The 27,161-nt window shown below is 61.0% G+C and overlaps 3 protein-coding genes across 3 annotated transcripts; 2 read left to right on the top strand and 1 right to left on the bottom strand.

Annotated features, from left to right (window-relative positions):
• Nucleotides 1–7,646: 7,646 nt before the first annotated feature.
• On the top strand, nt 7,647–13,118 carry TEKT4 (tektin 4). The gene is made up of 6 exons (XM_040231979.1): nt 7,647–8,247; nt 9,978–10,048; nt 10,383–10,526; nt 11,112–11,334; nt 12,120–12,274; nt 12,849–13,118. The coding sequence occupies exons 1-6, from the start codon at nt 7,714–7,716 to the stop codon at nt 13,063–13,065; spliced, it is 1,344 nt and encodes a 447-aa protein (XP_040087913.1). The 5' UTR covers nt 7,647–7,713; the 3' UTR covers nt 13,066–13,118.
• A 4,051-nt stretch (nt 13,119–17,169) lies between these two features.
• Nucleotides 17,170–18,535, top strand: C1QTNF8 (C1q and TNF related 8). The gene is made up of 2 exons (XM_040247231.1): nt 17,170–17,374; nt 17,985–18,535. The coding sequence occupies exons 1-2, from the start codon at nt 17,170–17,172 to the stop codon at nt 18,533–18,535; spliced, it is 756 nt and encodes a 251-aa protein (XP_040103165.1).
• A 6,532-nt stretch (nt 18,536–25,067) lies between these two features.
• SSTR5 (somatostatin receptor 5) lies at nt 25,068–26,848 on the bottom strand. The gene has a single exon (XM_040251291.1). It carries the CDS (start codon nt 26,846–26,848, stop codon nt 25,742–25,744), a length of 1,107 nt encoding a protein of 368 aa, XP_040107225.1. The 3' UTR covers nt 25,068–25,741.
• Between the last annotated feature and the right edge of the window lie 313 nt (nt 26,849–27,161).

The following is a 27,161-nucleotide window of genomic DNA, read 5'->3' as shown; positions in this document are numbered from 1 at the left end:
GGGCTCCCCCTTCCTACCAGGGGCTCCCCCTTCCTACCAGGGGCTCCCCTTTTCTACCTTGGGCTCGCCTTCCTACCAGGGGCTTCCCCTTCCTACCAGGCCCCCCCTTCCTACCGTGGGCTCCCCCTTCCTGCCAGGGGCTTCCCTTTCCTACCAGGGGTTCCCCCTTCCTACCTTGGGCCCCACTTCCTACCAGGGGCTTCCCCTTCCTACTAGGGGCTTCCCTTTCCTACCAGGGGCTTCCCCTTCCTACCAGGGGCTTCCCTTTCCTACCTTGGGCCCCCCTTCCTACCAGGGCCCCCCTTCGTACCAGGGCCCCCCTTCATACCAGGGGCTTCCCCGTTCCTCCCAGCTACTTCACTCCCTCCCGGGGTTTCGCCCTCCCTTCCAGGAGCTCCCACAGGCACTGGGATCGTATCTTTGAAGAGCTGCTCCAGCTGCCAGGTCTGTGCCCCGATGCTGAGCCGCAGCTCGTGTCCCAGCCCGGGCCAGGCCGCCTCCTGGCAGTGCTGCCCTGCCTGTGGCCCAGGGCCCCCCTGCACCAGGGACAGCAGTCACTGAGCCCGGAGAGCAGGGGCAGGAGCTTTCCAAGCTCCTGCTAGAGGGTTATCATCTGGCCCTCCTTCTCCTCCATCTCTGCCTGCTCTCACCCCATGTTCCCCGAGATCAGGCCCAGTCAGGGAAGGGTCCAGGCAGGAGCTGACTCAGGAAGGATCAGTCTGTGGTGCCCTGCAGATCTCCCCTGGGGGAAAGGAGCGTCCTGTCCCTGGGTGTGGAAGGAGTTTATTCTGGGTGTGCAAGGTCTGTCCAGGCGCCTTGGGGCCTCAGAGCTTTGCTGACCCCAGCGCAGTCTCAGATCGCTGTCTGAATGCTGCTGCGGAAAAGGGAGCTGGGCAGTCCCAGCATGGCTGAAGTTGAATTTCTTCGACACAAATTCAGTTTGGAAACAAAGTTAATAAATCATTAATATATCTAATACATGCTTTGTGGCCAAAGACGGAAACTCTACGGTGGTCCTCAGAGCTCCGTCCTGTCCGACTCTGCCACCCCATGGATTGTAGCTCCCAAGTCTCCTCCGTCCATCTAACTTCCAAGCAAGAATACTGAGGGTGGGGGTGGGGGGTGGGGCGGGTTGCCATTTCCTCCTCCAGGAGAAGCTCTACACAGTCAGAAAAAACAAGGCCTGGAGCTGACTGTGACTCAGTTCATCAGCTCCTAATTGCAAAATTCGGGGTCAAATTGAAGAAAGTAGGGAAAACCACCAGGCCATTCAAGTATGGCCTAAATCAAATTCCTTATGATTATACAGTGGAGGTGACAAACTGATTCAGGGGATTAGCTCTGATAGACAGAGTGCCTGAAGATCTATGGATGGAGGTTTGTAATTTTGTACAGGAGGTGGAGACCAAAACCATACCCAAGAAAAAGAAGTGCAACAAGGCGAAACAGTTTCTGAGAAGGCCTTACAAATAGCTGAGAAAAGAAGAGAAGCAAAAAGCAAAGGAGAAAGGGAAAGATATATCCATCTGAATGCAGAGTTCCAAAGAATAGGAAGAAGAGGTAAGAAAGCCTTCTAAAAGAAACAATGCACAGAAATAGAGAAAAACAATAAAATGATAAAGACTAGAGATCTCTTTAGAAAATCAGAGATACCAAGGGAACATTTTTGGTGAAGAAGAGAACAAGAAAGGGCAGAAACGGTGTGGACCTCACAGCAGCAGAAGAGATTAAGAAGAGGTGGGGAGAATACACAGAAGAACTGCACAAAAAAGATCTTCATGACCCAGATAACCATGATGGTGTGATCACTCACCTAGAGCCAGACATCCTGGAATGTGAAGTCAAGTGGGCCTTAGGAAGCATCACTACCAACAAAGCTAGTGGAGGTGATGGAATTCCAGCTGAGCTATTTCAAATCCTAAAAGATGATGCTGTGAAAGTGATGCACTCAATATGCCAGCAAATTTGGAAAACTCAGCAGTGGCCACAGGACTGGAAAGGGTCAGTTTTCATTCCAGTCCCAAAGAAGGGCAGTGCCAGAGAATGTTCAAACTACCATACAGTTGTGCTCATTTCACATGCTAGCAAAGTAATGTTCAAAATCCTTCAAGCTAGGCTTCAAACGTGAACTGAGAACTTCCAGATGTTCAAGCTGGATTTAGAAAAGGAGGAGGAACCAGAGATCAAATTGCCAATATCCGCTGGATCCTAAAAAAACAAGGGAATTCCAGAAAAAATATCTACCTCTGCGTCCTGGACTACATTAAAGCCTCTGACTCTGTGGATTACAACAAAAAGTGGAAAATTCTTCAAGAGAAGGGAAAACCAGACCACCTTACCTGCCTCCTTACCTCATTTCATGGCCAATGTCTCCCTCTGCCGGTCATTTTGGGAATCGCTATGGCTCTTAGACTCCCCGCCCAGAAGAGGGCACTGGGAGATGTCACCCTCCCTAGGTACGAAGCGAAAGTCAAGAGGCAACAGTTAGAACCGGACATGGAACAATGGACTGGTTCCAGCTTGGGAAAGGAGTACGTCAAGGCTGTATATTGTCACCCTTCTTAATTAACTTATATGCAGAGATTAAGTCATTATATAAAAATTGCTCTATTGTGTCTGACTCTTTGCGACCCCATGGAATTCTCCAGGCTAGAATACTGGAGTGGGCAGCTATTCCCTTCTCCACGGAATCTTCCCAACCCAGGGATCGAACCCAGGTCTCCCGCACTGCAGGCAGATTCTTTCCCAGCTGAGCTACCAGTATGCAGAGTACATCATGTGAAATGCTGGGCTGGATGAATCACAAGCTGGAATCAAGATTGCCAGAAGAAATATTAATAACTGCAAATATACAGATGACACCACCCTAATGGCAGAAAGTGACGAGGAACTAAAGAACCTCTAGATGAAGGTGAAAGAGAGTAAAAAAGCTGGCTTAAAACTCAACACTAAGAAAACGAAGATCATGGCATCCCATTCCATTGGATCACTTCATGGTAAATGGGGAAAAAATGAAAACAGTGACAGACTTAATTTTCTTGGACTCCAAGATCACTGAGAACAGGAACTGCATCCATGAAATGAAAAGACACTTATCCCTTGGAAGAAAGGCCATGGCAAACCTAGACAGCATATTAAAAAGCAGAAGCATCATTTTGCCAACAAAGGTCCATGTATTCAAAGCTATGGTTTTTCCAGTGTCCTGTATGGCTGTGAGAGTTGGACGATAAACAAGGCTGAGTGCCAAAAAAATTGATGCTTTAGGACTGTAGTGGTGGACAAGACTCTTGAGAGTAACCTGGACAACGATGAGATCAAACCAGAAAATCCTGAAGGAAATCAACCATGAATATTCACTGGAGGGACTGATGCTAAAGCTGAAGCTCCAATACTTTGCCCAGATTTGAAGAGCCAACTCATTGGAAAACAGCTTGATGATGGGAAAGACTGAAGGCAGGGGGAGAGGGGACGACAGAGGATGAGATGGTGGGATGGCATCACCGACTCAATCAACATGAATTTGACCAAACTCTAGGAGATGGTGAAGGACAGGGAAGCCTGGTGTGCTGCAGCCCATGGGGTCCCTAAGTGTCAGAGAGGACTGAGCAACTGAACAACAAGAACAACAACCAGGAGCTTCTCCCTCCTGTCCAGGGACTTCCACTCCCAACAAGGGCCTTAAGACTCCCACCCCAGGCTTCCCCCTCCCTGTCAGTTAGCTCCCCAGGTGCTGGGACCACACCCTCTCTGATCCACTCCACCTGCTAGATCCTGTGCCTAGCCTGCCTGCTGCCTCCCGCTGTGCCGGCCTGCCCGTGGCTCGGGGTCTGCTCTGCTCTTGGTGGAGCTGGTGTGGGCAGTGTGGGCTCCTGCTTAAGCGTGTCATCATCTCACCTTCCTCTCCCCCCAACCTGCCTCCCCCTACCTCAGTTTGCCCTAAAGAATTAGACAGGGAAGGGCTCGTGAGAGGGGCCGACCTACAGGAGGAGCAATCTAGGGGGGCGCCCTCCAGAGCCCCGCTGTGGGGAGGGCAGCGTCCTGTCCTGGGTGTGCAAGCAGCCTGTCCTTGGGGCCTCAGGGCTCTGCTGACCCCAGCGCAGCTTCAGATCGCTGTCCGAATGAACACTGCTGAGAAGGGAGCAGGGCAGTCCTGAAGATCCGAAGCTCAATTTTTCTGACACAGTTGAGGTTTGGAAACCAATACATTTGATAAATCCGTACATATACCTGCCTCTGCTCTAGCATTTCATGGTCACTGTCGTCCTCTGCTGGCCACGTTGGGCATCAAGCAATGAAATCAGATTGATGATATTCTTGCAGCTGAAGCTGGAGGAGCTCCACGTGGTTCTCAGGCCGCTCTGCCATGTCAGTCTCTGCCACCCCATGGATTGTAGCTCCCAAGTCTCCTCTGTCTGTGGAACTTCCAAGGCAAGAATACTGGATTGGGTTTCCATTTCCTCCTCCAGGAGAAGCTCTAAACAGTCGGCAAAAACAAGGCCTGGAGCTGACTGTGACTCAGATCAACAGCTCTATATTGCAAAATTCAGGCTAAAATTGAGGAAAGTAGGGGAAACAACTAGACCATTCAAGTATGGCCTAAATCAAATTCTCTATGATTATACAGTGGAGGTGACAAATCGATTCAGGGGATTAACTCTGATAGACAGAGTGTCTGAAGATCTATGGATGGAGGTTTGTAACTTTGTATAGCAGGTGGTAACCAAAACCATCTACAAGGAAAAGAAATGTAAGAAGGCAAAACAGTTTCTGAGGAGGCCTTACAAATAGCTGAGAAAAGAAGACAAGCGAAAAGCGAGAAAGGGAAAGATATACCCAAGAATTCAGAATTCCAAAGAATAGTAAGGAGAGATAAGAAAGCCTTCTCTAGGGAACAATGCAAAGTAGAGGAAAACAATAGAATGAGAAAGACTACAGATCTCTTCAAGAAAATGAGAGGCACTAAGGCAATATTTCATGCAAAAAATGGGCAAAATAAAGGACAGGAAACGTAAGGACCTAAAAGAAGCAGAAGAGATTAAGAAGAGATGGCAAAAATACATAGTAGAACTGTACAGTAAAGGTCTTAATGACCTGTATAACCCAGATGGTGTGGTGGTCACTCACCTAGAGGCAGACATCTTGGGCTGTGAAGTCAAGTGGGCCTTACGAAACATTACATTAACGTGGGAGGGCGCCCCCCCACCCCAGATCGCTCCTCCTGTAGGTCGGCCCCTCTCACGAGCCCTTCCCTGTCTAATTCTTCAGGGTAAACTGAGGTAGGGGGAGGCAGGTGGGGAGAGGAAGGTGAGATGATGACATGCTTAAGCAGGAGCCCGCACCGCCCACAACAGCTCCACCAAGAGCAGAGCGGACCCCGAGCCATGGGCAGGCCGGCACAGCGGGAGGCAGCAGGCAGGCTAGGCACAGGATCTAGCAGGTGGAGTGGATCAGAGAGGGTGTGGTCCCAGCACCTGGGGAGCTAACTGACAGGAAGGGGGAAGCCTGGGGTGGGAGTCTTAAGGCCCTTGTTGGGAGTGGAAGTCCCTGGACAGAAGGGGAAGCCCCAAGTTGGGAGTAATGGGCCTTATGAAACATCACTGTGAAATCAAGTGGGCCTTATGAAACATCACTCCCCTAGAGGCAGACATCTTGGGCTGTGAAGTCAAGTCGGCCTTATGAAACATTACTAGGCTAGAGGAGGTGATGAAATTCCAGCTGAGCTATTTCAAATCCTAAAAGATGATGCTGTGAAAGTGATGCACTCAATATGCCAGCAAGTTTGGAAAACTCAGCAGTGGCCACAGAACTGGAAAAGGTCAGTTTTCATTCCAATCCCAAAGAAGGGCAATGCCAAAGAATGCTCGAACTACCATACAATTGTGCTCATTTCACATGCTAGCAAAGCAAAATCCTTCAAGCTAGGCTTCAACAGTACATGAACTGAGAACTTCCAGATGTTCAGCTGGATTTAGAAAAGAAGAAGGAACCAGAGATCAAATTGCCAATATCCTCTGGATCCTAAAAAAGCAAGGGAATTCCAGAAAAAATATCTACCTCTGCTTCCTGGACTACATTAAAGCCTCTGACTCTGTGGATCACAACAAAAAGTGGAAAATTCTTCAAGAGAAGGGAAAACCAGACCACCTTCCCTGCCTCCTTACTTCATTTCATGGCCAATATCTCCCTCTGCCGGTCATGTTGGGAATCGACAGGGCTCTTGGACTCCCCGCCCAGGAGGGGGCACTTGGAGATGTCACCCTCCCCAGGTACCAAGCGAAGGTCAAGAGGCAAGTTAGAATCGGACATGGAACAACGGACTGGTTCAAAATTGGGAAAGTAGAACATCAAGGCTGTATATTGTCACCCTGCTTAATTAATTTATATGCAGAGTACATCATGTGAAATGCTGGGCTGGAGGAAGCACAAGCTGGAAATGAGATTACTGGGAGAAATATCAGTAACCTCAGATGCGCAGATGACACCACCCTAATGACGGAAAGTGATGAGGAATTAAAGAACCTCTTGATGAAAGTGAAAAAGAGCGTGAAAACGCTGGCTTAAAGCTCAACATTAAAAAAACAAAGATCATGGCATCCACTTCATACTTCATGGCAAATAGATGGGGAACAATGGAAACAGTGACAGACTTTATTTTCTTCGGCTCCAAGATCACTGAGGACAGTGACTGCAGCCATGAAATTAAAAGATGCTTGCTCCTTGGAAGAAAAGCTATGACAAAACTAGACAGTATATTAAAAAGCAGAGTCATGACTTTGCCAACAAAGGTCCATATAGTCAAAGCTATTGTTTTTCCAGTGTCGTGTACAGGTGTGAGAGTTGAATGATAAAGAAGATTGAGTGCTGAAAAACCGATGCTTTAGGACTGTGGTGGTGGAGAAGACTTGAGAATAACCTGGACGGCAATGAGATCAAACCAGAAAATCCTGAAGGATATCAACCCTGAATGTTCATTGGAAGAACTAATGCTGCAGTTGAAGCTCCAATACTTTGGCCACCAGATTCAAAGAACTGGCTCATTGGAAAAGACCTTGATGCTGGGAAAGACTGAAGGCCGGAGGATAAGGGGAGACAGAGGACGAGATGGGTGGATGGCATCATCGACTGAGGCAACATGAGTTTGAGCAAACTCTAGGAGATGGTGATGGACAGGGAAGCGTGGCGTGCTGCAGTCCATGGGGTCTCAAAGAGTAGGACACGACTGAGCGACTGAAGGACAACAAGCAGCCCAGGGACCAGGAGACACAGGCAAGGCCCTGGGTGGTCTTGGGGACACTGTCCCCATGACAGGACCTGCCTCCTTCCTATGGGGCAGATCTGCGGATCTGATTCAAGGCCCCCACTGGAGGCTGAGTCAACCCCCATCAGGGACACGTGGGTGCCCAGGAGAGCACTGCCCAGGAACAAGTCTGACACAGGAGACAAGGGCCTGTCCTTCATGCAGCTCCTCTGGCAGGTACCAGGCATGGCCAGGACAGGTGGGGCTGGGGCCTGCCTGGCCCTTTAAGAGGGCCACCAGGTGGTGGGAGGTGGGAGAATTCCGGTTGCCTAGCAACAGGAGGGCTTGGTGTGTACTGTCTCCGGGAGACCAGAAGCCACATCCTGCTTGGGGACCCAGTGGCCAGAGCTGCCCTGCTGAGCGAGCTGAGTGGCCCCCCTCCCTCTCCCCACTCCCGCCTGTGCCTGGGCGGCGCCATGGCTCAGACGGACATACTCCTGACCAAGGAGCCCGCCCCACAGACGGTGCCAGCATGCCAGCTGCCCCGCAAGCTGTACGATGTGGCCCGAAACACGGGCGCCCACACATCCTCGGGCCTGGCCACCTCCGGCTTCCGCACGGCCAAGTACCTACTGGATGAGTGGTTCCAGAACTGCTACGCCCGCTACCACCAGGCCTTCGCCGACCGTGACCAGTCGGAGCAGCAGCGCCACGAGAGCCAGCAGCTGGCGGCGGAGACCGAGGCGCTGGCGCAGCGCACGCAGCAAGACTCCACGAGGAAGGTGGGCGGGCGCCTGCAGGACACACACGGCTGGAAGTCGGAGCTGCAGCACCAGGTGGAGGAGCTGGTCTCCGAGACCGAGCAGCTGCTGGCCCAGAAGCAGCGGCTGGAGCGTGCCCTGGACGCCACGGCTGGGCCCTTCTCCATCGTCACCGACAACCTGCAGTGCCGCGATCACCGCCAGCACCCCGACCTCGTGCGCGACTGTGTGGAGATCGAGCTGCTGAAGGTTCGGCTGCCCAGTCCCTGGAGCCGCAGACCGGCCTCCCACCTCTCTCCAGGGAGCACGACCTTCCCAGTGTTTCCCCCTCAACTTGGCTGTGCAGAGCCTCGCTGCTTGGGCACCCCCGGGAGCCTGCACTCTCTGCCCACGTGAGGGCACTGGAGCACACGCCCAGGAACAGAGGGGTGGGGTGCCAGAACCAACTGGTCCTGGGGCCTCCCCAGCTGGGGGCAGGGGCGGAACTCGGGCTCCCTGGGGGAAGGGGGGAGGGTGCCAGGTCTGGCCTTCCCTCGGCCTGGTTCCCACAGTGGGTGCTGGGCAAGGCTGAGCTCCCTGAAAGTTGGGCCAGTCAGGCCCTGCTGGGTGAGGGGCACCGTGGCCTGGGTGCCCCCTGCACAGGGGCAGGGCTGGAGCCTGGTGCTTGTCCACTCGCCTGTTCCACCCCAGCTCCCACTCAGGGAGAGGCAGGGCCCAGGCCATGGTGGCATTCATCCTGGAATGTATGCCGGGATGACGTTGGCCTGAGGCAGGGCGGGGCTCGGCCCCCAGGAAACCAGGAAGGGCCTGAGCTGGGCCCCAGGGGCGGCTGGCTGGGGTTGGAATGTGTGCAGGCCAAGGGAGACCCTCCTGGTCAGGTCGTGGTGGCGCCGGTACCTACTGGGTGGTCCCTCAGTCACCCCTGGGTCCCGGCACCTGTTGAATTGCCCCTCTGGTCACCCTGGGTCATGCAGATGAAGGCTGACCCTGAGTTCACAGAGGTGGAGCCCTACCACACCCCCACCCTGCCAAAGTCCGTGTTGGAAATCCAGCCTCAGGCCAGTGCGCAGGTGTAGACGGTGAAGGTAGGGTGGAGGCCTCGTGCATCCCACAAAGAGACCCGGCAGGACCTGTCCTTGGGGCAGCCCTGAAAGACTGCGGCACCCAGGCCAGGCCCCTGATGCTGGTGGGGAAGGGCCTCAGCTGTGAGCAGGCTGCAGCCACAGGCACTCATGAGACGTGGGGAGACACACACACAGTCAGACACCCGGGGACCCCCTCAAACCTGGGTGCCTCTAAACCCAGGCCCTTCCTCTGCCATCCCCCCATGGCCCCACCCTCACACTCATTCACTCAAGAACCTCCCAAGGCTCCAGGAGGGATGGCTCTGTTCTGAGCCAGGCACCCCCCCCCCCAGCAGTACATGGACAACCGAGTCAGGGCAGGAAGGCATGCCCACGGGTCAGAACCGGACACAAGGGCTTGGAGCCCAGTGGAGGGGAAGATTCAGATCCAGGGAGGGTTTTTCCTCCACAGGAAATGAACCCGTCAGGGAGGCAGGAGGAAACACAGGGTTCCCGTGTGTCCTGGGTGTGTGAGGGCAATCCTGGCTGGGGACTTAGTTGATAGGGTCCTCAGAGACTATTGCTGGGCTCTCTGGGGTCCGTAGGCAGGTGCCAGTGATGGCTCAGAGCCCAGGGGTGCTGCGTGCCCAGCAAGTGGGAACCATCTTTGGCTGATGTCCCCCACAGCCCGTAGAAGACCCCCAAAGAACCCACTGCAGTGCCCCAGACAGGGTGCTCCAAGCCCAGAATAAATCCTCTAAGAGAACCAGGCTCGCCCCCGCTTCCACCAAAGAGACTGGAGCCACAAGCAGGGCCCAGTCCCACTGGGCGTCACCCGAAACTCTCCTCTTCCTCAGGGTTTAAGAGCCTGGAGGTCCTCAGACTCTCACCAGGGTCGGGGGTCTTCTCCCCTAGGAGGCCGAGCTCATCCGGAACATTCAGGAGCTCCTGAAAAGGACCATCATGCAGGCTGTGGGCCAGATTCGGTGGGTCTGGGCAGCCTCCAGAGCTGCCCTCGGGGTGACCCCGTCCTCTTACCCCTCAGGCAGTAGGCAGGAGGTCGGTTGACCCGGCCCTGAGGCTCCGAGAGGTGACAGACTGTCCCCGGCCACAGCCAGGAGCACAGGGTGGGGAGGGGGCACTGGGCAGGTGGGGGTGGCCAAGGGGCCTGGACATCCAGAGCCAGACCAGCGCCCCGAGGCCTACCGTCAGCAGATGAGGCCCCCTGCCGCCTGGGGGCTGGCCGTGCCCAGCGTCAGTCAGGGTGCGCCCAGCTCCCCACCCGCCCTGACGCAGGCCCTGCCCGCTGTTCGCCCGCAGGCTGAACCGGGAGCACAAGGAAACCTGTGAGATGGACTGGTCTGACAAGGTGGAGGCCTACAACATCGACGAGGCCTGCTGCCGCTACAGCAACCAGAGCACTGACGTGCAGTTCTACCCGCACTCGGCCAAGTTCGAGGAGAGGTGGGGCTGTGAGATCCCGCCCGGGCTCCCCGTCCGTCCGCTGGGGGCCTCTGTGCAGCTCTTCTGCTCCTGGGGTGGGCAGGCGACCGGCGGGACCCCCACCCAAGTGCCGGGCACACACAGTTGACCGTCCCGGCTGGGCTTCACAGAGGGAGGCAGGACCTAGCACTGGGGCCAGGGTGTGTGTGTGTGTGTGTGAGAAAGAGAATGTGTGTGCGTGTGCATGTGAGTGTGTGAGAAAGTGAGTGTGTGTGTGCGAGTATGTGAGAGTGAGAGAATGTGTGTGTGTGTGTGTGTGTGTGTGTGTGTGTAGGGGGAGCGGGCTGCAGCTCCGCGTGCGGCCGGCAGGGGGCGCGCAGCCACCACCCGGCGCAGCCACGGCCGTCGGGGCACGAGCGCGGGGACCACCGGGCGGCTCAGGAGGCGCTGGGAGCTCGCGCAGAGACCCTACGGGCGCCGTAAGAGGCGGGGCACGGGGGTGCGGGGCCGCGGTGTGGCTCGGGCACTCGGGGTGTGGCAGACGCGGGGAGGTCCTGGTAGGTGCCCCCACCGACCGCGGTGTCGGCCCACTCTCCCCACCCGTAGTGCCTCCACGCCCGAGACCTGGGCCAAGTTCACCCAGGAACACCTGTACCGCGCTGAGCGCGAGCGCCTGGCCTCGGTCAACCTGCGGAACCTCATCGACTGCATCCTGCAGGACACGTCCGAGGACCTGCGGCTGCAGTGCGACGCCGTGAACCTGGCCTTCGGGCGGCGGTGCGAGGAGCTGGAGGACGCGCGCCACAAGCTGGAGCACCACCTGCGCAAGGTGAGGCTTCGCCACTGCGCGCAGCCCGCGGCCAGGGCACGCCCATCCCGCAGCCAGGGCACACCCTGGACACGCCCACCGCGCAGCCAGGCCACGCCCAGCCCATGACCTGGCCCCGCCAGGGCAGCGCCTGAGACTGGCTCTCCGCCGGTAACTGCAAAGACCAGGCTCGGAATGGGTAGCCCAGACCATCACACTCCCACTGCCCACTATGCCCTGGTTACAGCCTGGCCTGGCCCTTGCCCCACCTTGGCCCTGTCCATCCTGAGGGAACCCTGGTCAAGGCCCCCCCTCCTCCCCCAGGGCCCTCATTAAGCTGATGAGAAAGCCTAGTGACATTTGAGGATGGTGGCATTGCCACTGGCGTGACTGTTACAGGGGAGGGCTGCAGGCCAGAGCAGGGAAGGTGGAAGGAGGTGGCAGGCTCGGCCATCTAGGGGGTGTCCCTGATGCTGGCCCTGGCTCAGCAGGGCCCTGACCCCAGGCTCTCTGGGTGACCTTTGCTACCTTTGTCTCCACAGCACCTGACCAGGGTTGGGGTCTGGTGACCTCAGGGCTGGGGCTCTTAGGACAAAGCCGCTGTGAGCTGAGCTTTGCTGTCCTCCCCCAGACCCACCCCAGGCCTCTGGGTGTCCATGGCAGGGCTGAGGTGGCCGTGCACACTCTCCCTGCTTCCACACTGCCCCTAGAAGCAGGGCCTAGGGCTTGGGGTGCGGGGTGACCCACGGGGCCATCCTGTGTGGGTTAAGACCCAGAGGGTGACCCGCGGGCTGTCCTGTGTGCAGACGCTGCGTGAGATCACGGACCAGGAGCACAACATCGCGGCGTTGAAGCAGGCCATCAAGGACAAGGAGGCACCTCTGAAGGTGGCCCAGACTCGCCTGTACCAGCGCTCCCATCGGCCCACCGTGGAGCTGTGCCGAGACGCTGCCCAGTTCAGGTGCTGTGGCCGCAGGGGCCTCCCTGGGCTGGGCTGTCACCCTCCACCACATGGGCGCCGTCCACCCGCCCCCAGGCCTCCTCAGCCTCTGGGGCCCCCTTGAACACCCCCCGACACACAGCCCTGCAGATGTAAAGAGGAAAGACACCGGCCCCCACCTCACCCCCCACCCCACACACTGGGCTCCCACGTTCCCTCTCCTGCCCAGCACCACTGGACACTGCATGTCCTTTGGGGGGACACTGTGTGGGTCTCTGAGTGCCAGGGCCGGCCATACTCCCCACTTCACCCTGGTCTGGAATCTCGGGGTCTGGGAGGCAGAGCTCCCCGAGCCATATGGCCGCCCCAACCACCTGTCCTGGCCCTCTACATCTCTGACGTCAGGGTGGATGCACCTCCCCCTCCCATCCTGGGTCTCCCCTGGGGCTTTTGGGGGTCCTTCTATGGCCGAGTGTATTGAGCAGGATGCCCCACCGGGGTCCCCAGCCTTTGAACCCAGGGCTGCCCCCTTGGCGCCCTCGGCAGGCCCGGCGTCCAGGCTGGCCCCGCTCCGCCCACCTCTGCCCACACACAGGCTGGTGAGCGAGGTGGAGGAGCTGAACCTGTCCCTGGCAGCGCTGAAGGAGAAGCTTCTGGAAGCGGAGCAGTCCCTGCGCAACCTGGAGGACACACGCATGAGCCTAGAGAAGGACATCGCGGTCAAGACCAACAGCCTCTTCATCGACCGCCACAAGTGCATGGCCCACCGTGCCCACTACCCCACTGTGCTGCAGCTGGCCGGCTACCAGTGACCGCCGGGTGCAGGGCCCACCCCTCCTCGAATAAAGAGCATGTTAGCTTTCTACTCAGGGTACGCACCTGGGCAGGTGGGCTTTGCCTGTGGACCCCATCATTCCCGCCGTGGGAGGCCAGGGGTCTCCTGCCTGGGGCACCCCCAGTCCCCACCTGGGGACAGGGGTCAGTCGAGGTCCCCCTCATTGCCCTCCGCTGACCACCTGGGCCACCTGCTAGATGCTTTGGGGGGAGCGTCACCTCCCATCACCACTGGTCACGGCTTCTGGGCCTCGCAGTGGCGGCTGAAGCTCTGTTCTTCTTCACTGTGCCCTGGACGGTCACCCAAGGCCGGCTGGCACTCCCCTCTCATTAGTGGGGGCGTCAGAACATGGTGCTGGCCCGCCTACCCCCAAGGGACTTGGCCACTGGGCTGCACACTGCAGGCCTGGGGCAGTGACCGCCCAGGGAACTGTGGGACCGCTCCCTGCCACCCCCACCTGGCACGGGCTCTGGGCACCAGAGGGCACACCTGAGCTGGGGGTGGGGGTGTCCACGGCTCTGGACAGAAGTGGGAGCTGCCTCTGGGGCACCCCCCGAGCAGCACCAGGCCTTCTTTCTCCCCCTCCGCTGAGGCTCTCTCCCTCTGCCCCCCGCTGACGAGCTCAAGGGGGCCGCTTCCCTCCCCAACAGCAGCTCATCAGCAGGACTCGGGCAGCCTGCATTGAGAGGCCAGGAGATAATAACCCGGCCGTACACTCGCAGCTCTCAGACCCCATTATCAGTCGAGGCCGCGCTGTGCGGAGCCCCCATCAGCGCCCAGGGCCTCCGTGTCCCAGCCCCCACCCCCTACTGGGGCCGCTGATGGGGAGTCAAGTGGAGGTGCTGTGCAAAGCTCATTATCTCCACAGCCTGGGGGGCCGGGCACTCATTGTTCGCAGTTGTCTCATGACCACCCGTGAGGCCGGAAATCTTGTCCTCTTGTAGAGACAAATGACCAGGCCCTCGAGCTGAGGGATGGCCCTGGGCTGCTGGGCAGGTTCCCGAGGCAGTGGCTGCGTCTCTCTGGGGAGTCAGCAGCCCTGGGGAGGAGGCAGACAGCTGCGCCCACCCCCAGGGATTCAGGCCCTGCAGGAGTGGGGAGCTGGAGGCACAGGGGCACACCAGGGCCCTGAGGGTAGCTGAAGCCCGTGGACACTCTGGCTACTGCTGAGTCCCTGGTGCCCATTTTACAGATGGGGAAATGAGGTCGGACGCAGGGAGCAGTGGAGCTCGCGCGTCTACCTCTCTCTGGGTGCCCCAGAAGCCCCTGAGACGAAAGTGGAGCAGGCAGAGAGGAACTCTCAGCCCACCCCTGGGCCCAGCACCTAGCCCAGCCCTGGCGGGGGCGGGGGGGTGGGAGCGTCTGCAGAGAGGCCTCCCGTCCAGGCCATCCGATCTGGATTCCACAAGAACGTGTCCTTGCTCCAAACAAGGACAAGGCGTGGGGGCGGCTGAGCACTGCTGCGTGAACCCTCACCTCCAGGGGCTGGGGGCATCTGGGAACCAGCTCCAGCTGGCGGGCTCCCCTGACCACAGCCCTCACCCACTCTGCTCTCTCCACCCTGGCATGAGAATCCTCCACAGGCAGGGTCCCCTGTCTCCCCCTCTACCTCCAGCCTGCCTCCTCCATGGTCAGCAGCGAGGAGGGCACGGGGTGCCTGTGGGGAGTGCCGGACCCTGGGCTGTGCCCAGATCCACAGGGGTGAGCAAGCCAGCCCCAGATGCCCACAGCCTGCCTCCCAGAAGGTGGCCCCAGCTCCCCAGGCCATGTTGGTGCCCCGCCGCCAGGCAGCCTGGCTTGGTGTGGTCGAGCGGGATGCTTCTCAGGGAGTTACATGGCCTCGTGTTCAGAGGCCGAGGCGCCAGGCACTGCCCGGGGCCCAGTGTCCAGCTGCCCAGGCCCAAGCAAGCATGAAGCCAGGTCCTGGTATAGTCACAGCCCCCGCCTGCCACTGCCCGGGGCGCCCTGTGAGTCATCCCTGCCAGAGGGGGCTGGCATCACAGGGACATAACCCTCATCCCCTGAAAGGCTCGGCTACTGCCAAGGGCCCCTGACAGGGTATCACAGCCTCTCCGCTGGGCACCACAGCCCTGCTACGGTATGGCGGGAGGCGGGGGCAGACACCACAGCCTGGCCAGACGCTGCCCCCCACCCCCGAGCACCACCCGCCAGGCCCAGCCCTCACAGCCCAGCCAGAGATGGGAGGGCGCCACTGTAACCCGGTGGGCTCGGCACCAGCAAGTGGTCTGTCTCCAACTTTGGCTTCCGGTCTCATTGCCAGTCTCTACTCAGCCACTGCTCCAGCCTCCCCGACTCTAAGTCACCGCACCCCAGATGGCAGCCAGCCTCACAGTCCCGGCCTCCCCAGGCCCCCAAGCCCCACCACGACAGGGCTGGGGGAGGACCCTGGAGCCCCCGAGGCAGGGCTGTGGCAGGTGGCAGGCTGGGGGGCGGGCAACAGGGCCCCATGAGCCTCCTGCTGGGAGCTCGGAAGCTGGCCTGAGGCCTGTTGGTCTTGGATGGCCCAGAGGGAAGCCACGGGTGCCTGGGGCGGGCATGAAAGGGCTCTTTCACCGGCTGCTGCGCAGAGACGCCGGAGACCGCCAGGCAGGCAGCAACACCCAGTCGTGAAATGGTAACGGGCAGTGGGGGTGGGTGGTGGTCTTCACAGCAACCTTGAGCAGGGCCTGGGGTAAGGGCCCCAGCAGCACAGGCCTGCCTGCGGGGGTGGCTGCTGCCCAGGAGACACCCACGCCGGTCCGTTTCCTCCATGGGAGGGGTCCAGGAGAGTCCGCAGGGTCCAGTGTGGCTCAGGGGGCGGGTGAGGGTCTGCAAGGTTTGAGAAGGAGGTGGTAGAGAGAAGGGGTCCCACCTGCTAGGAAAGCTCAGCCTGGGAGTGGGTCTCAGACTACATGAGAGGAAGGCCTGCATCTTGGGCTGCAGTCCTGAGGGCTTCCTGGAAGAGGGGGCCTGGGTATTTGCTCAGGATAGCCAGGGTACAGGGAAGAGTGAGGACCCCAATCTCACACACCTGCCCTTGCAGGAGACCAACCCTGCCTGAGCCTCTCAGATGCAGCCCTTGGGAGAACAGGGCAGGCAGAGTCCATTTGCCAGGAAAACTGAGGCCCCGGGCCCATATGGAGCTCACCCAGGGCCCTCAGCAGCTGGAAAATGTGGCTCCACCTGGCACTGATGGGCCCAGGGTTAGGCAGGGTCTCCCGGGGGAGGGGACATGGAGACTGGAGGCTCAGGACTGGCAGGGATTAAAGACCAGCTTCTGTACAGCTGGGTGGGGGCTGGGGCAGCCTCCCCGGTTACCCTCCCTCCTCCTAGGGGGTCAGGATGTACATGTCCCCTCTGCCCAGCAAGGCAGCCCGGGAGAAACTGCCTCATGTCGGGCCCCACCCAACATGGGCCTGGGGCCCGGCTGCCCAGAGTGTGGGGTGTGGGGTGGGGAGCATACCCTTCCCTGAAGTAGCCCCTCGGTGAGGGGGACTTGGGGGGCTTTCAGAGCCCCCAACCCCACTCAGCGCCCCCTGCATCTGCCGGGTGTGGGGTCTCCAGCCATGGGGGCTTTGGGGACCCAGACTCCCCAACTGCAGGCACTGAGGGTGCCTGCTGCCACCCAGAACTAAGGCCTCAGGGAGGGAGGGGCACGAGCAGGGAGCAATGCCCAGGAAGTGTCAGCTCCCACAGGCGGCCACCTCGGCGCTTGCTGGGGCTCCGGGAGGGCGGTGCAGGGCCCTCCCAGCAGTGGTGGCCCCTAGGCTGTCAAGGAGGAGTCTCAGTCCCGGGGAAGGACCCATCAGCGGTGTCAGGGGAGATGAGAGTCCAGGAGGGGCTGACAGGGTGCTCTGTGTGGGACAGGGCTCTGGCCGACCCCACCGCAGCCCCCTCGAGGGGTCCCAGCTGTCCCTCCCCACCCAGGCGGCTCCCTGGGCCCCCCATCGTCTCCCCCACACAGGGGAGCTGCCAGGCTGCCGTGGGGGCACTGGGGGCTCAGCAGGGCAAGCCCTCCACTCCCTGCCTTCCTCTCCCACCTTTCTCCTCCCCTCCTGCCCGGCCCCAGGCCCTGGCCTGGATGGTGGCCCCTGCCCTCCTGCTGCTCCTGGCGCTGCCTGCTGGGGCCTGGCGTGGCCTGGGGCTGCCTCGCCGGCCGTGTGTGCAGTGCTGCCGTCCAGCCTGGCCCCCCGCCGTCCCTGGCCCAGGTGCCCACGTGAGCGACGGGGACACGTGGGCGGGGCTGCCCCACCTGCGGCCCACTATTGACATCTCGATCCTCAAAGGTGAGTGTCCCCTGAGGGGCGGCCTCCCCCGCCCCTGGCCCTACAGGGACACCTATGCTGAGGGGAGGGGACAGGGCCCAGGGCAGGCCCTGGGAAGGCGGGGAGCCCCAAGGGGACAATGGATGGGTGCCTGCTCCCCGCTCTCCACGACCACCCCCCCCAGGTGGGAAGAGGGTGTCCCGGGGAAGGGGCTGTGGACAGGGGGCCTGAGGCTGCCCTCAGCCCTGCCCCTAGGGGAGGGAAGGGGCCTGGGTCCCCTCTGGGGGTGAGAGAGGCAGGGCTCTGGGAGGGCCTCACCATGGGGGCTGGACTGCCGGCTGCACTGAGCTTGAACTCCAGCGCTCTCCTTCAAAGACCAGTTCAGACCCTTCCTCTGGCGGCTGCCTGACCCCTCTAGCCTCGCATGATGGTCAGCACAGACCCTCGAACAGCCAGGCCCTCGGGGTGTGGCTTCTTTCTCTTTGCTCCTTGGAGGGTGAGTTAGCGCCCTCTGAGAGAGGAGACTGAGGCCCACAGAGGCGAGGTCACTTGCAGGGCTGCGTGGCCAGAGAATCTGACCCTGCGAGCCTTGACCAGGGGCTTCTCCTCACCCCTGACCCCTCCCCGGCAGGTGAGAAGGGCGAGGCGGGGGTCAGAGGTCGCTCTGGCAGGAGCGGGAAGGAGGGCCCGCCCGGCTCTCAGGGCCTCCGGGGCCGCAAGGGCCAGAAGGGGCAGGCGGGGCTGCCGGGCGCGCAGTGCCCGCGCGCCTACGCGGCCTTCTCGGTGGGCCGCAGCGAGGGGCTGCACAGCGCCGACGCCCTCCAGGCGGTGACCTTCGACACGGAGCTGGTCAACTTGGACGGCGCCTTCGACCTGGCCTCCGGCCGCTTCCTCTGCACCGCGCCCGGCGTCTATTTCCTGAGCCTCAACGTGCACACCTGGAACTACAAGGAGACCTACCTGCACATCATGCGCAACGCGCACGCGGCCGCCGTGCTGTACGCGCAGCCCAGCGAGCGCAGCGTGATGCAGGCGCAGAGCCTGCTGCTGCCGCTGGCCGCGGGCGACGCCGTCTGGGTGCGCATGTTCCAGCGCGACCGCGACAACGCCATCTTCGGCGAGCGCGGCGACCTCTACGTCACCTTCAGCGGCCACCTGGTCAAGCCGGACGCCGAGCTCTGATGGCCCCGGCGCCACGCCAGCTCCCAGGGCCCACCCTCCAGAGCCCCCCCGCCCAGGATTGGGGCCAGCTGTGATTAAGCGCCGCCCGCGTGCACACGCTGAAGGGCGGGGGACCGGCAGGAGCAAGACAGACCCACCAGCCCTGCTAGACGCGGACCCCAACCGAGGGGTCCCAGCAAGAAATTCCGGAGCAGACCCGCGTTCGGGCGCGCGGTGGGCGGGGTTGGGGCGGGGCACCTCCACCCTCTAAGGAGCTTGGCCCCCTGGTCGAGTTCCCTTTGCCCTTATAAAGGCTGTGCCAGGCCCCGCGCTGTGAGAGAATTACAAAGCACCTACTGGGTGCTGGCTGGACGCTGGGGACGCTCCGGGGGAGGAGTGGAGCATGCTGAATTCCAGGGTGCTCAGGGCAGCAGAGGCCATGGGACCAACGACATGGAATAGGTGGGCGGCCGACCAGGCCAGAATAGGCCTGGGTGAGCACACTGACATCCCCGATGGGTCGATTTTCTGGGGCTTGTGGCATCCCCGGGTCTGTCTTAAGTGGGCTGGGAGGAGCATGCACACCTGAGCCCGGGGAGCCCCAGACCCCTGGGGTATCACCTCCCACTTCCACATGCTCAAGCTAGCCCTAGCCAAGCTTTCTCCACTGGAGGCCTCCGTCCGCCCAGCAGTAGTAGCCACCAGGCCGCCCGCCCTCCGGCCCGCTCCGAGCCTGTTCCTTTCCTGCCACGTGTCCTCCGGCCATTCTGGGACCTTCTGTCCGGCCCCTGTGGCCGCACCGCCCACCGCCTCCTCTCTGGGCCCTCCCCAGCCTCCCTTCCTGTGGCCGCTCCACCTAAATGAGGATTCTGAGCTGGTGAGGCAGCTGGGGCCCTGGCAGGAACAGCGTCTGGAGTCACCAGAGCCTGGCGTGCTGGCTGAGGTCCTGGGCCAGGCGGATGTGGCTGGAGCTGCAGGCTGGCCAGACCGAGTCTGCTGGGGCTGCCAGGTGATGAACACTCGGGGGCCTCCACCCTGGAGCCCTGAGCCCACAGAACACTGCATGTCGGGTCCTGTCTCCTCATCACAGCCCCCCGCCCCGCCCCGCCCCAGGAGCTCAGTCCATCCTGAGATGGTCTCTGGCAGACCTCCCCAGACCATGGTCATCTGCTGGGGGGGCTGGGGAGGGGGTGGGGGCCCCTCGTCCCCGTGCTGGGGGAGGAGACACAGCTGGGAGCACGGCGCTCCTCCCCTGCCGCACGGAACCCTGTGACCCTCAGGAACATCTGCCCTGAGTGAGGCTGGATCAGGAGCGTCCACACACACCCGTGGGCAGCAGGGCCCACCCTCCCAAATTCCCAGACTGGGGCACCCTGGAAAGGTGGAGATTTTGAGGTCCAGCGAGGATGTGTAGACCCCCAAGTGTGTGTGATTCTAGGAGCTGGATCCCCCTCAAACAGGGCTGACTACTCCTCTAGTGTGGCCTGGGATGGGGGGAGGGGAGGGCCCCCAGTGAAGGGCTACTGGGACTCCGAATCTGCAGGGAGACGGGGCTTTCAGCCAGCAGCCTTCTGCAGGGGCTCAAGGGCTGTGACAGTCCCACCTCTGAGGCTGGCTCTCAGGCCAGCTCTGGACCAGGGTCGGGGGCTCCTGGGGTCCCAGGTATGAGGCCCAGGTATGAGAGACATCCCAGGAGGAAGCTGGGACTCAGAGGCCTGAGTCCCTGAGCTCAGGCCTGGGCGGGGCTGTGACCCCAAACCCGCAGCACAAGCAGGGTCTGTACCCCAAGATGCAGAGCATGGGGGACAAGGTTCACAGTGGTGCCCACCCCAGGAGCCCCCAGGCCCAGCTGGGCCTGGCCGTGGTACAAGGCAGGGGACCACAGGACTCGGGGGGGCTTGCCGTAGCTGAGGGGTTGGGAGCTGAGTGGGGCACCCTGGACTGGTGAGCCCGGCCCCACTGAGACTAGAGGGTGTGGAAGAGCCCATGGGGAGCCAGAGGGCGGCTCTGGACACCTCCTCAGCCCCTCCCGAGACCCGCTCGGTACTGCCCACCCCCACCAGTGATGCTGACTTGGGCCGAGGAGCCTCAGGCTGCACTTTGGCCCTTTGGCCCGAGCCCTTTTATGGCTGGAATAACTGGACACGCCCAGGGTGCCTGGCAACCAGCAGGGCATCAGGAGCTCTAAGAGGGGCCATGGGGGCCGAGGGGGGGTCCCACGGCAGAGATAAAGGCACCCACACAGGAGCGTGAGGGGTGGAAGGACCTCCTTCCATCCTCCCAGGTCTGGACTCCCTGCCCCCAACTAGGACCCCGCCGCTGAGTGCTGCAGGCCAGCCTGGCTGGGTGGGGGCAGGAGGGCCGCCCGGCCCAGCAGCCCGGGCAAAGCCGGCTCTCTCGGGCTCCCTGTCTGGCCTCGGGATGCACTGGGCCCTGAGGGTGCAGGGATGGGGGGGGCGTTTCCATCTGCGGATCCGCTGGCTGCTGGGCCTCCCTCTCACCTTGCTCCGTTCGTGGGGCCTGGACCAGAGGCACTGGGATGGCTCCGCTGAGCCCCGGGGACAGCCCTGCTCCCCTTGCTGGCCCAGAGGGCAGAGCAGGCCAAACAGACGGTGTCCGATCAACTCCAAAGTCAAGGTCACCCCCACGCTCAGAGAGCAGAGGCCAGGTGGGGGCTCCCCTGAGTGCAAGCAAGAACCATGTGGAGGCTACTGGTCAGAGCCTCCATGCCTGGGACGTGCCAGGGACACAGCGGGTGGGTGCTTGCCCCCCCGACCCCTGGCTTAGTTAGAACCCACGGCTGAGAACGGGTGGGGTGAGGGGAAGGTGTCATGTCCACAAAGTGATGAGAAGCTCCAGACTCAGGAATCCGGGCCCGCGCTGCTCGTTCAGGAGACTAGAGGGTGAACAGCATCCTCAAAGCACTGCACAGCGGGCTGGGGCGGAGTGGGGGGGACCAGGATGCACCTGCCCCCGGGGAAGAGAGCTGGAAACGACCGGAACACGGGGTAGCCCAGAGGCGGAATCCTATGGAAGCCATTTCTTGTCTCAGTTTTTATCCATTTGGTGGAATTCCAACAAAACATCCATCTTTAGAATTTGGGTGAAAGTCATACACCATAAAATGTATCATTTTAAAGTGAACAAAGTGAAAGTCGCTCAGTCATGTTCGACTCTTTGCGACCCCATGGACTATACAGTCCATGGAATTCTCCAGACCAAAATACTGGAGTGGGTAGCCTTTCCCTTCTCCAGGGGATCTTCCCAACCCAGGGATTGAACCCAGGTCTCCCGCATTGCAGGCGGATTCTTTACTAACTGAGCCAGCAGGGAAGCCCCAAAAGTGAACAACTCAGCATTATTTAGGGTGTACAAGGGTGTCCATCCGGAGAGTCTCCTTTCCAAGTTGCCTGGTCATCACCATCATCTGTGTCCCTCCTCTGGGCAGGGCCTGCAGAGGATGCACGGGCAGACAGTCCCATTGTCCAGGGGGCTGAGGCTAGCCACAGCACAGCTCCTGGGAGCCTTGGCCCCTCTCATGACACCTGCACCCACTGGACCCCTGCCTGGAGCCAGGGACCCCTCGGCATGTCTCCTGGGGGCTCAGCTGGGAGGGTGGGTCCTGGGTTCCAAACGGGGAGAAGTCAAGGGGCTCTGGAAGCTGACCTTCCCTCTGGCCACCCTCTCAGGCCCGATGACCACCAGAATATGGATCCCCACAGGCCAGGTCACCTTCCAGGTGCCATGTGGGGGGCGGGGAGAGGACGGGCCCTCAGCCCCCAGGATGGCTGCTGCCCTTGGCCATAGGAGGACCCTGGGTCCATGCTGCAAATGTCCTTTCATTAAACCCTCCTCAAGCTGCCCAATGGAGGGGCCGCTTGTTTCCTGGGCGTGGGGAGAGGGGGGACACGTGGGGGCACAGGAGACACTCGGGGTGCAGAGCAGAAGGGAATCGGGCCAGTCCCCACTGCCCCGCGGTCAGTTTCCTTCACCTGGACAGCCAGCCCCTGTGGATGGGCTGCCCCTCCCCTCCTGCAGTGCCCCTGCCCCTGCACCCAGGCGTGGCGCCCCATCGCTGCCCCTGTGGCTGTGGCCACGGTCTGCCTTGTGTGCAAGTCAGAGAAGAGACTGGCTGAGAAGGGGACTCAAGCCCCCTCCCCAGAGGCAGGAGCCAGGGAGGAGGTTTGTTCCGGTGGAGACCCTCCCCCCGGCACCGGTCAGGACCCATGCAGGTGCCAGGTGGAGCCCCCAGACCCCCGTCAGCGCAGATACAGCAAATGGATAGCTGTCACCACCACGGCCGGATGTGCAGCCTAGTGAGTGGGGAGGGGTGAGCCTGAGTGCACAGGGCGGGGAGCAGCGGTGGGGACCCCCTCAGGTTCCTGGACAGTCGCTGGACCTTCAAGGTGAGGACTCCAGCTGGACAGTGGCTCATGGTGGTTGGACCAGCCCTGAGGAGCCAGGACAGCACGGAGAGGAGGCAGCAGGCTGGGCTGGACCCACGGGCTGGGCTGGAGGAGCCACAGCCCCAGTGGCCTCCCTAGGGCCCCAGCCCGCCCAGCCCTGAGGCCCCACCTTCCACGGCGGGAACAGGTGACCAGCAAAGACCCTGTTCTCAGTCAGTCAGCTCCCTGACACCCCCAAAAGGCATCCCAGCTCTCAGCCCCCAGACTCCGTGGGGAGCTCTTCCTGGTGTTTACCCGCAGCCTGCCCGCCTCTTGTCCCAAGACACCCCAGGATGGGCCCCGCTGACCCCTCCAGGGATGCCCTCTCTCAGCCCCCAGGGTGGGCCATAGCACGGGCTCTGCCATGTGCCACGGGGGCTGCGCCACGGTCCCCCGCCCCCCCCCCCACCGCCCGCCTGGCAAACAGCCAAGCCTCAGCCCATCCTGATCCTGGAGGCAGCCTCACCATGTCCTGTGGGCCGGATTTCCTGAGCAAGGTCACTCTGGGAGCCACTGGAGCCCAATAGCCAATAAAACCCATTGATGCGGAGAGAGAGACAGTGAAGCAGGTCACCCCCTCCGCTGAGGGTGTTTGTTCTGCCCTCCCCACCCTGCTCGGGGCCTGGGGCCCCAAGACCTGCAAGCAGTGTGGTGCTCTTGACCCCCGCAGCTGTCCCCAGCCTGTGTCGGGCGGGGAGGGCAGTGGACGGGCCAGGCTGCATCCCCACACCCACTGTGCCGTGTCCACGGCTCCGTGGGCTCACGTCCTTCTGGGACACTCCTGTTCCCACACCTCGACAGGCCCTCAGGGGTGCCCAGGTGCTCACTCTCTCCTGTTCAGTACCCCCCACCCAGGGCTTTGGGGACTGTCCACACTGGCTAAGCCCAGTCACCAGTTCCCACCCAGACCCAGGGTCCACGGGCCACCTGGCATCTCCTCCTCCACCTGTTGAGTCCATCAGGCCTGGGCACACACAGGCACACACATTCACACGTGCACACACAGGCACACATTCACATATGTGCACAAACAGGTGCACACATTCATACATGTGTACACACAGGTACACACACGTTCACAAATGTGTACACATAGGCACACACATTCATGTACATGTACACAGAGGTACACACATGTCTATACATGCATTACACAGGCACCCACAAGGGGGCACATGCACACACACCTACACATGTGTACACATACAGGCACACACGTGTACATGCCGGTACACATGTACATGCCAGTACACACGTACACGCACAGGTACACTCAATTCACATATGTGTCCACACATGTCCGCACATGCATCACACCCACAAGCAGGCACATACACACCCACACACACCCACACATTCAAATGAGCATACACACGTGCACACACACAGGCACACACACCCAGAAGCAGGCACACGGACAAACACACAGGCATGTCCCCACACACCAACATCCTCACAGGCAGGACTGGTGAGGGCACTCTAGCGTCTGCACCGCCCCGGGGAGGGAGCTCGCCATGTCAAATCAATTGGGAGAAATTGACCCGAGCAGATATTTCTGTGCCATCTGCTTGCTCGCCAAAGTCATTCTGAGCAGATGGACTTTGCATCCAAGCCCACGGGGGGCCTGACCGGCGGAGGGGGGTGACTGATCAAACGGACTTGTTTCTCCCAGGCACCCACCCCTGCACGGGATGCCTCTCCCCTAGGGCCGGGCGAGGAGGCTTTGGTCACCAGCTCCTTGTGACTGACACCAGGGTTTGTGGCCTCCACCCTCTAGGCGGAGCCCAGGTGGGGCTGATACTAAAGCTGGGGCTGAGGAGGCGGCTGGGACCCCACTCACCCAGAGTCGGGGACAGGAGCCCCAAGCAAGCTGCCCACTCCCCACACCCGGCAGCCAGGGAAGGATTGGAAGCCCCCGCCCCATCACCCACATCCTCAGGGCCACACCCCGCTCCTGCCAGCATGGCCCCGAGGCTCCTTTCCGTGGGTGTGGACGCTCCCCTCAGTGTTATCTAGGTGTCCTGCTGCCCGCCCTGCCCCGGCCGCCTGCGATCCACCCGCTCTGATGTGCCCCGGTTTCGATCGGCTCCAGGGACAATATTTGCTCTGGGAAAGAGTCAAACATTTATTCTCTAATTTATTCAGAGAGCGCTTGTCAAACACAAGCGCCCTTGTTACGTGATCTCGTTTCCAGGGCTTGGCCTCGGTCTGGGGTCTGTGCCGAGGCCCCAGCAGCGCTGACCCTGACTCTCCCCTGCCCAGCACGGGGCTGCCAGCTCCCCACGCCCCCTGGTTTCTGCTTCCTCCTCTGATCCAGCCGTGGACCCCAGCTGGGGGAGGGACACTGGGCAGGGCTGTCTCAGCGGGACCTGTGGCCGAGTGACCCTATGTTCTTCTTCTCCTTCCAGCCGTGATCACAGTGAGGCCTGGGCATCTGGAAGCCCAGTCCTCCCCCAGTGAGGCTGCCAGGCACCTTCTCCAGGACCTGTTTCAGGCCCGGGGCCGGCGGTGGAGGGGGTGGGATGAGCTGGTGTTTCTGGGGTGGAGAGGACCATTCCGGCCAGACCAGACTGAAAGCCAAATTCCTCCGGGCTCCAGCATTTGCACGCACCCATGGCCTCTTCAGTCTGCTGTTTGCCTTGGGAGGCGGCTTCCCCCACCCGCTGCTGTCTGGCTAGTCTCCTCTTCTGCTCCAGCCCCCGCTCCGGGAGGAAAGGCAGAAAAGGTGGCTGTGGGTTCCCGCAGGGTTGCCGGGCCCCCTCTGCCCCCGCAGCCTCAGCACTCACAGTTTGCTGGTCTGCATGAGCCCGTTGGCCTTGCAGCTGCGCATGGGCATCGTGGCCTCCTGCAGCCGGCTGCTCGGGCCCGGCCGTGGCTCCGTGGCATCCGCATCCTCGGCGCCAGCACCGTAGCCTTTGCGGAGGCACAGAACCTTCCGGAAGCTCTGGCGGAAGTTGTCGGAGAGGAAGCCATAGAGCAGGGGGTTGGCACAGCTGTTGGCGTAGGACAGCACAACCACGAAGAAGTAGGCGCCGGCGGAGGCAGGCTCCTCGGGCAGCGCAAAGGCCAGGTTGACGATGTTGACGATGAAAAAGGGCAGCCAGCAGCCCGCAAACACCAGCACCACCACCACCACCATGCGGGTCACCTTCCGCTCCGAGCGCCGCCGCGTGGAGCCCACGCGCACGCCGGACGCTTTCAGCTTCACCACGATGAGCAAGTAGCATAGGCAGATGACCAGCAGCGGCCCGAAAAAGCCCAGCACAGACGTGTAGATGATGAACACGGCCCCCCACAGCCCCACGGGCTCTGGCCAGCTGAGGTTGCAGGTGTTCCAGCCCTCCTGGATGTCGGCAAACACCACCAGCGGCAGCGACATGACCAGCGAGAAGGCCCAGACTGCAGCACTGGCCAGCTTGGCCACCCGGGGGCGGCGCCAGCGGGCAGAGCGGATGGGGTGGACCACGGCCAGGTAGCGATCCACGCTCATGACCGTCAGGCAGAAGATGCTGGTGAACTGGTTGATGCCGTCCAGCGTCATGACCAGGCGGCACAGCACGGGGCCAAAGGGCCAGTAGGAGATGGCGTTCTGCGTGGCCACGAAGGGCAGCCCCAGCATGAGCAGCACGTCAGCCACGGCCAGGTTAAGGATGTAGATGTTGGTGACCGTCTTCATCTTGGCGTGGCGCAGGACAACGTAGATGACCAGCGCATTGCCACCGAGCCCCACTGCACACACCAACAGGTAGAGCACCGGTACCACCACCGCCCGGGCGCCTGGTGAGGGCCCCGGCCCCGCCAGCGTCCCATTCTCATCGCTGCTGCTGCTGGGTACCACCGAGGAGGTGTTCCAGATGGTCAGCGGGGAGGCCAAGAACAGAGGCTCCATCACGGCCACTGTGGGCAGGGCAGGCTGAGCAGGAGTGCTGGGCGTCTGCTGCAAGAGAAGGAAGGACACGGAGCGACTGAGCTGAGGGCGTCTCCCCTGAGCCCGCCCCACCTGCCCAGGACGCACGGGATTACCCCAGGGCGGCGGGTAAACACGATTACTTATGTTCAACTGGGCCGGGAATCACATTAAGCAAATTGTTTGGAAAACAAACCTGGAGAGGAAGGAGCACCGGGTCGGTGGCTGTGGGGGCACTGGGCAGGCAGCCCCTGGAGCCGAGATGCCACGGCGGCCCCCAGAGACTTCACTGTCC

Source organism: Oryx dammah, unplaced genomic scaffold, assembly GCF_014754425.2.
Source record: "Oryx dammah isolate SB20612 unplaced genomic scaffold, SCBI_Odam_1.1 HiC_scaffold_2, whole genome shotgun sequence".
NCBI lineage: Eukaryota > Metazoa > Chordata > Mammalia > Artiodactyla > Bovidae > Oryx > Oryx dammah.
Note: the sequence above shows the minus strand (reverse complement) of the source record. Positions and strands in the feature narration are given on the sequence as shown.

Coding starts and splice junctions, on each gene's coding strand:
- TEKT4 (XM_040231979.1), top strand. CDS start 7,714: ATGGCTCAGACGGACATACTCCTGACCAAGGAGCCCGCCCCACAGACG. Junction 11,335..12,119: donor TGGAGCACCACCTGCGCAAG/GTGAGGCTTCGC, acceptor TCCTGTGTGCAG/ACGCTGCGTGAGATCACGGA. Junction 12,275..12,848: donor CGAGACGCTGCCCAGTTCAG/GTGCTGTGGCCG, acceptor GCCCACACACAG/GCTGGTGAGCGAGGTGGAGG.
- C1QTNF8 (XM_040247231.1), top strand. CDS start 17,170: ATGGTGGCCCCTGCCCTCCTGCTGCTCCTGGCGCTGCCTGCTGGGGCC. Junction 17,375..17,984: donor TGACATCTCGATCCTCAAAG/GTGAGTGTCCCC, acceptor CCTCCCCGGCAG/GTGAGAAGGGCGAGGCGGGG.
- SSTR5 (XM_040251291.1), bottom strand. CDS start 26,848: ATGGAGCCTCTGTTCTTGGCCTCCCCGCTGACCATCTGGAACACCTCC.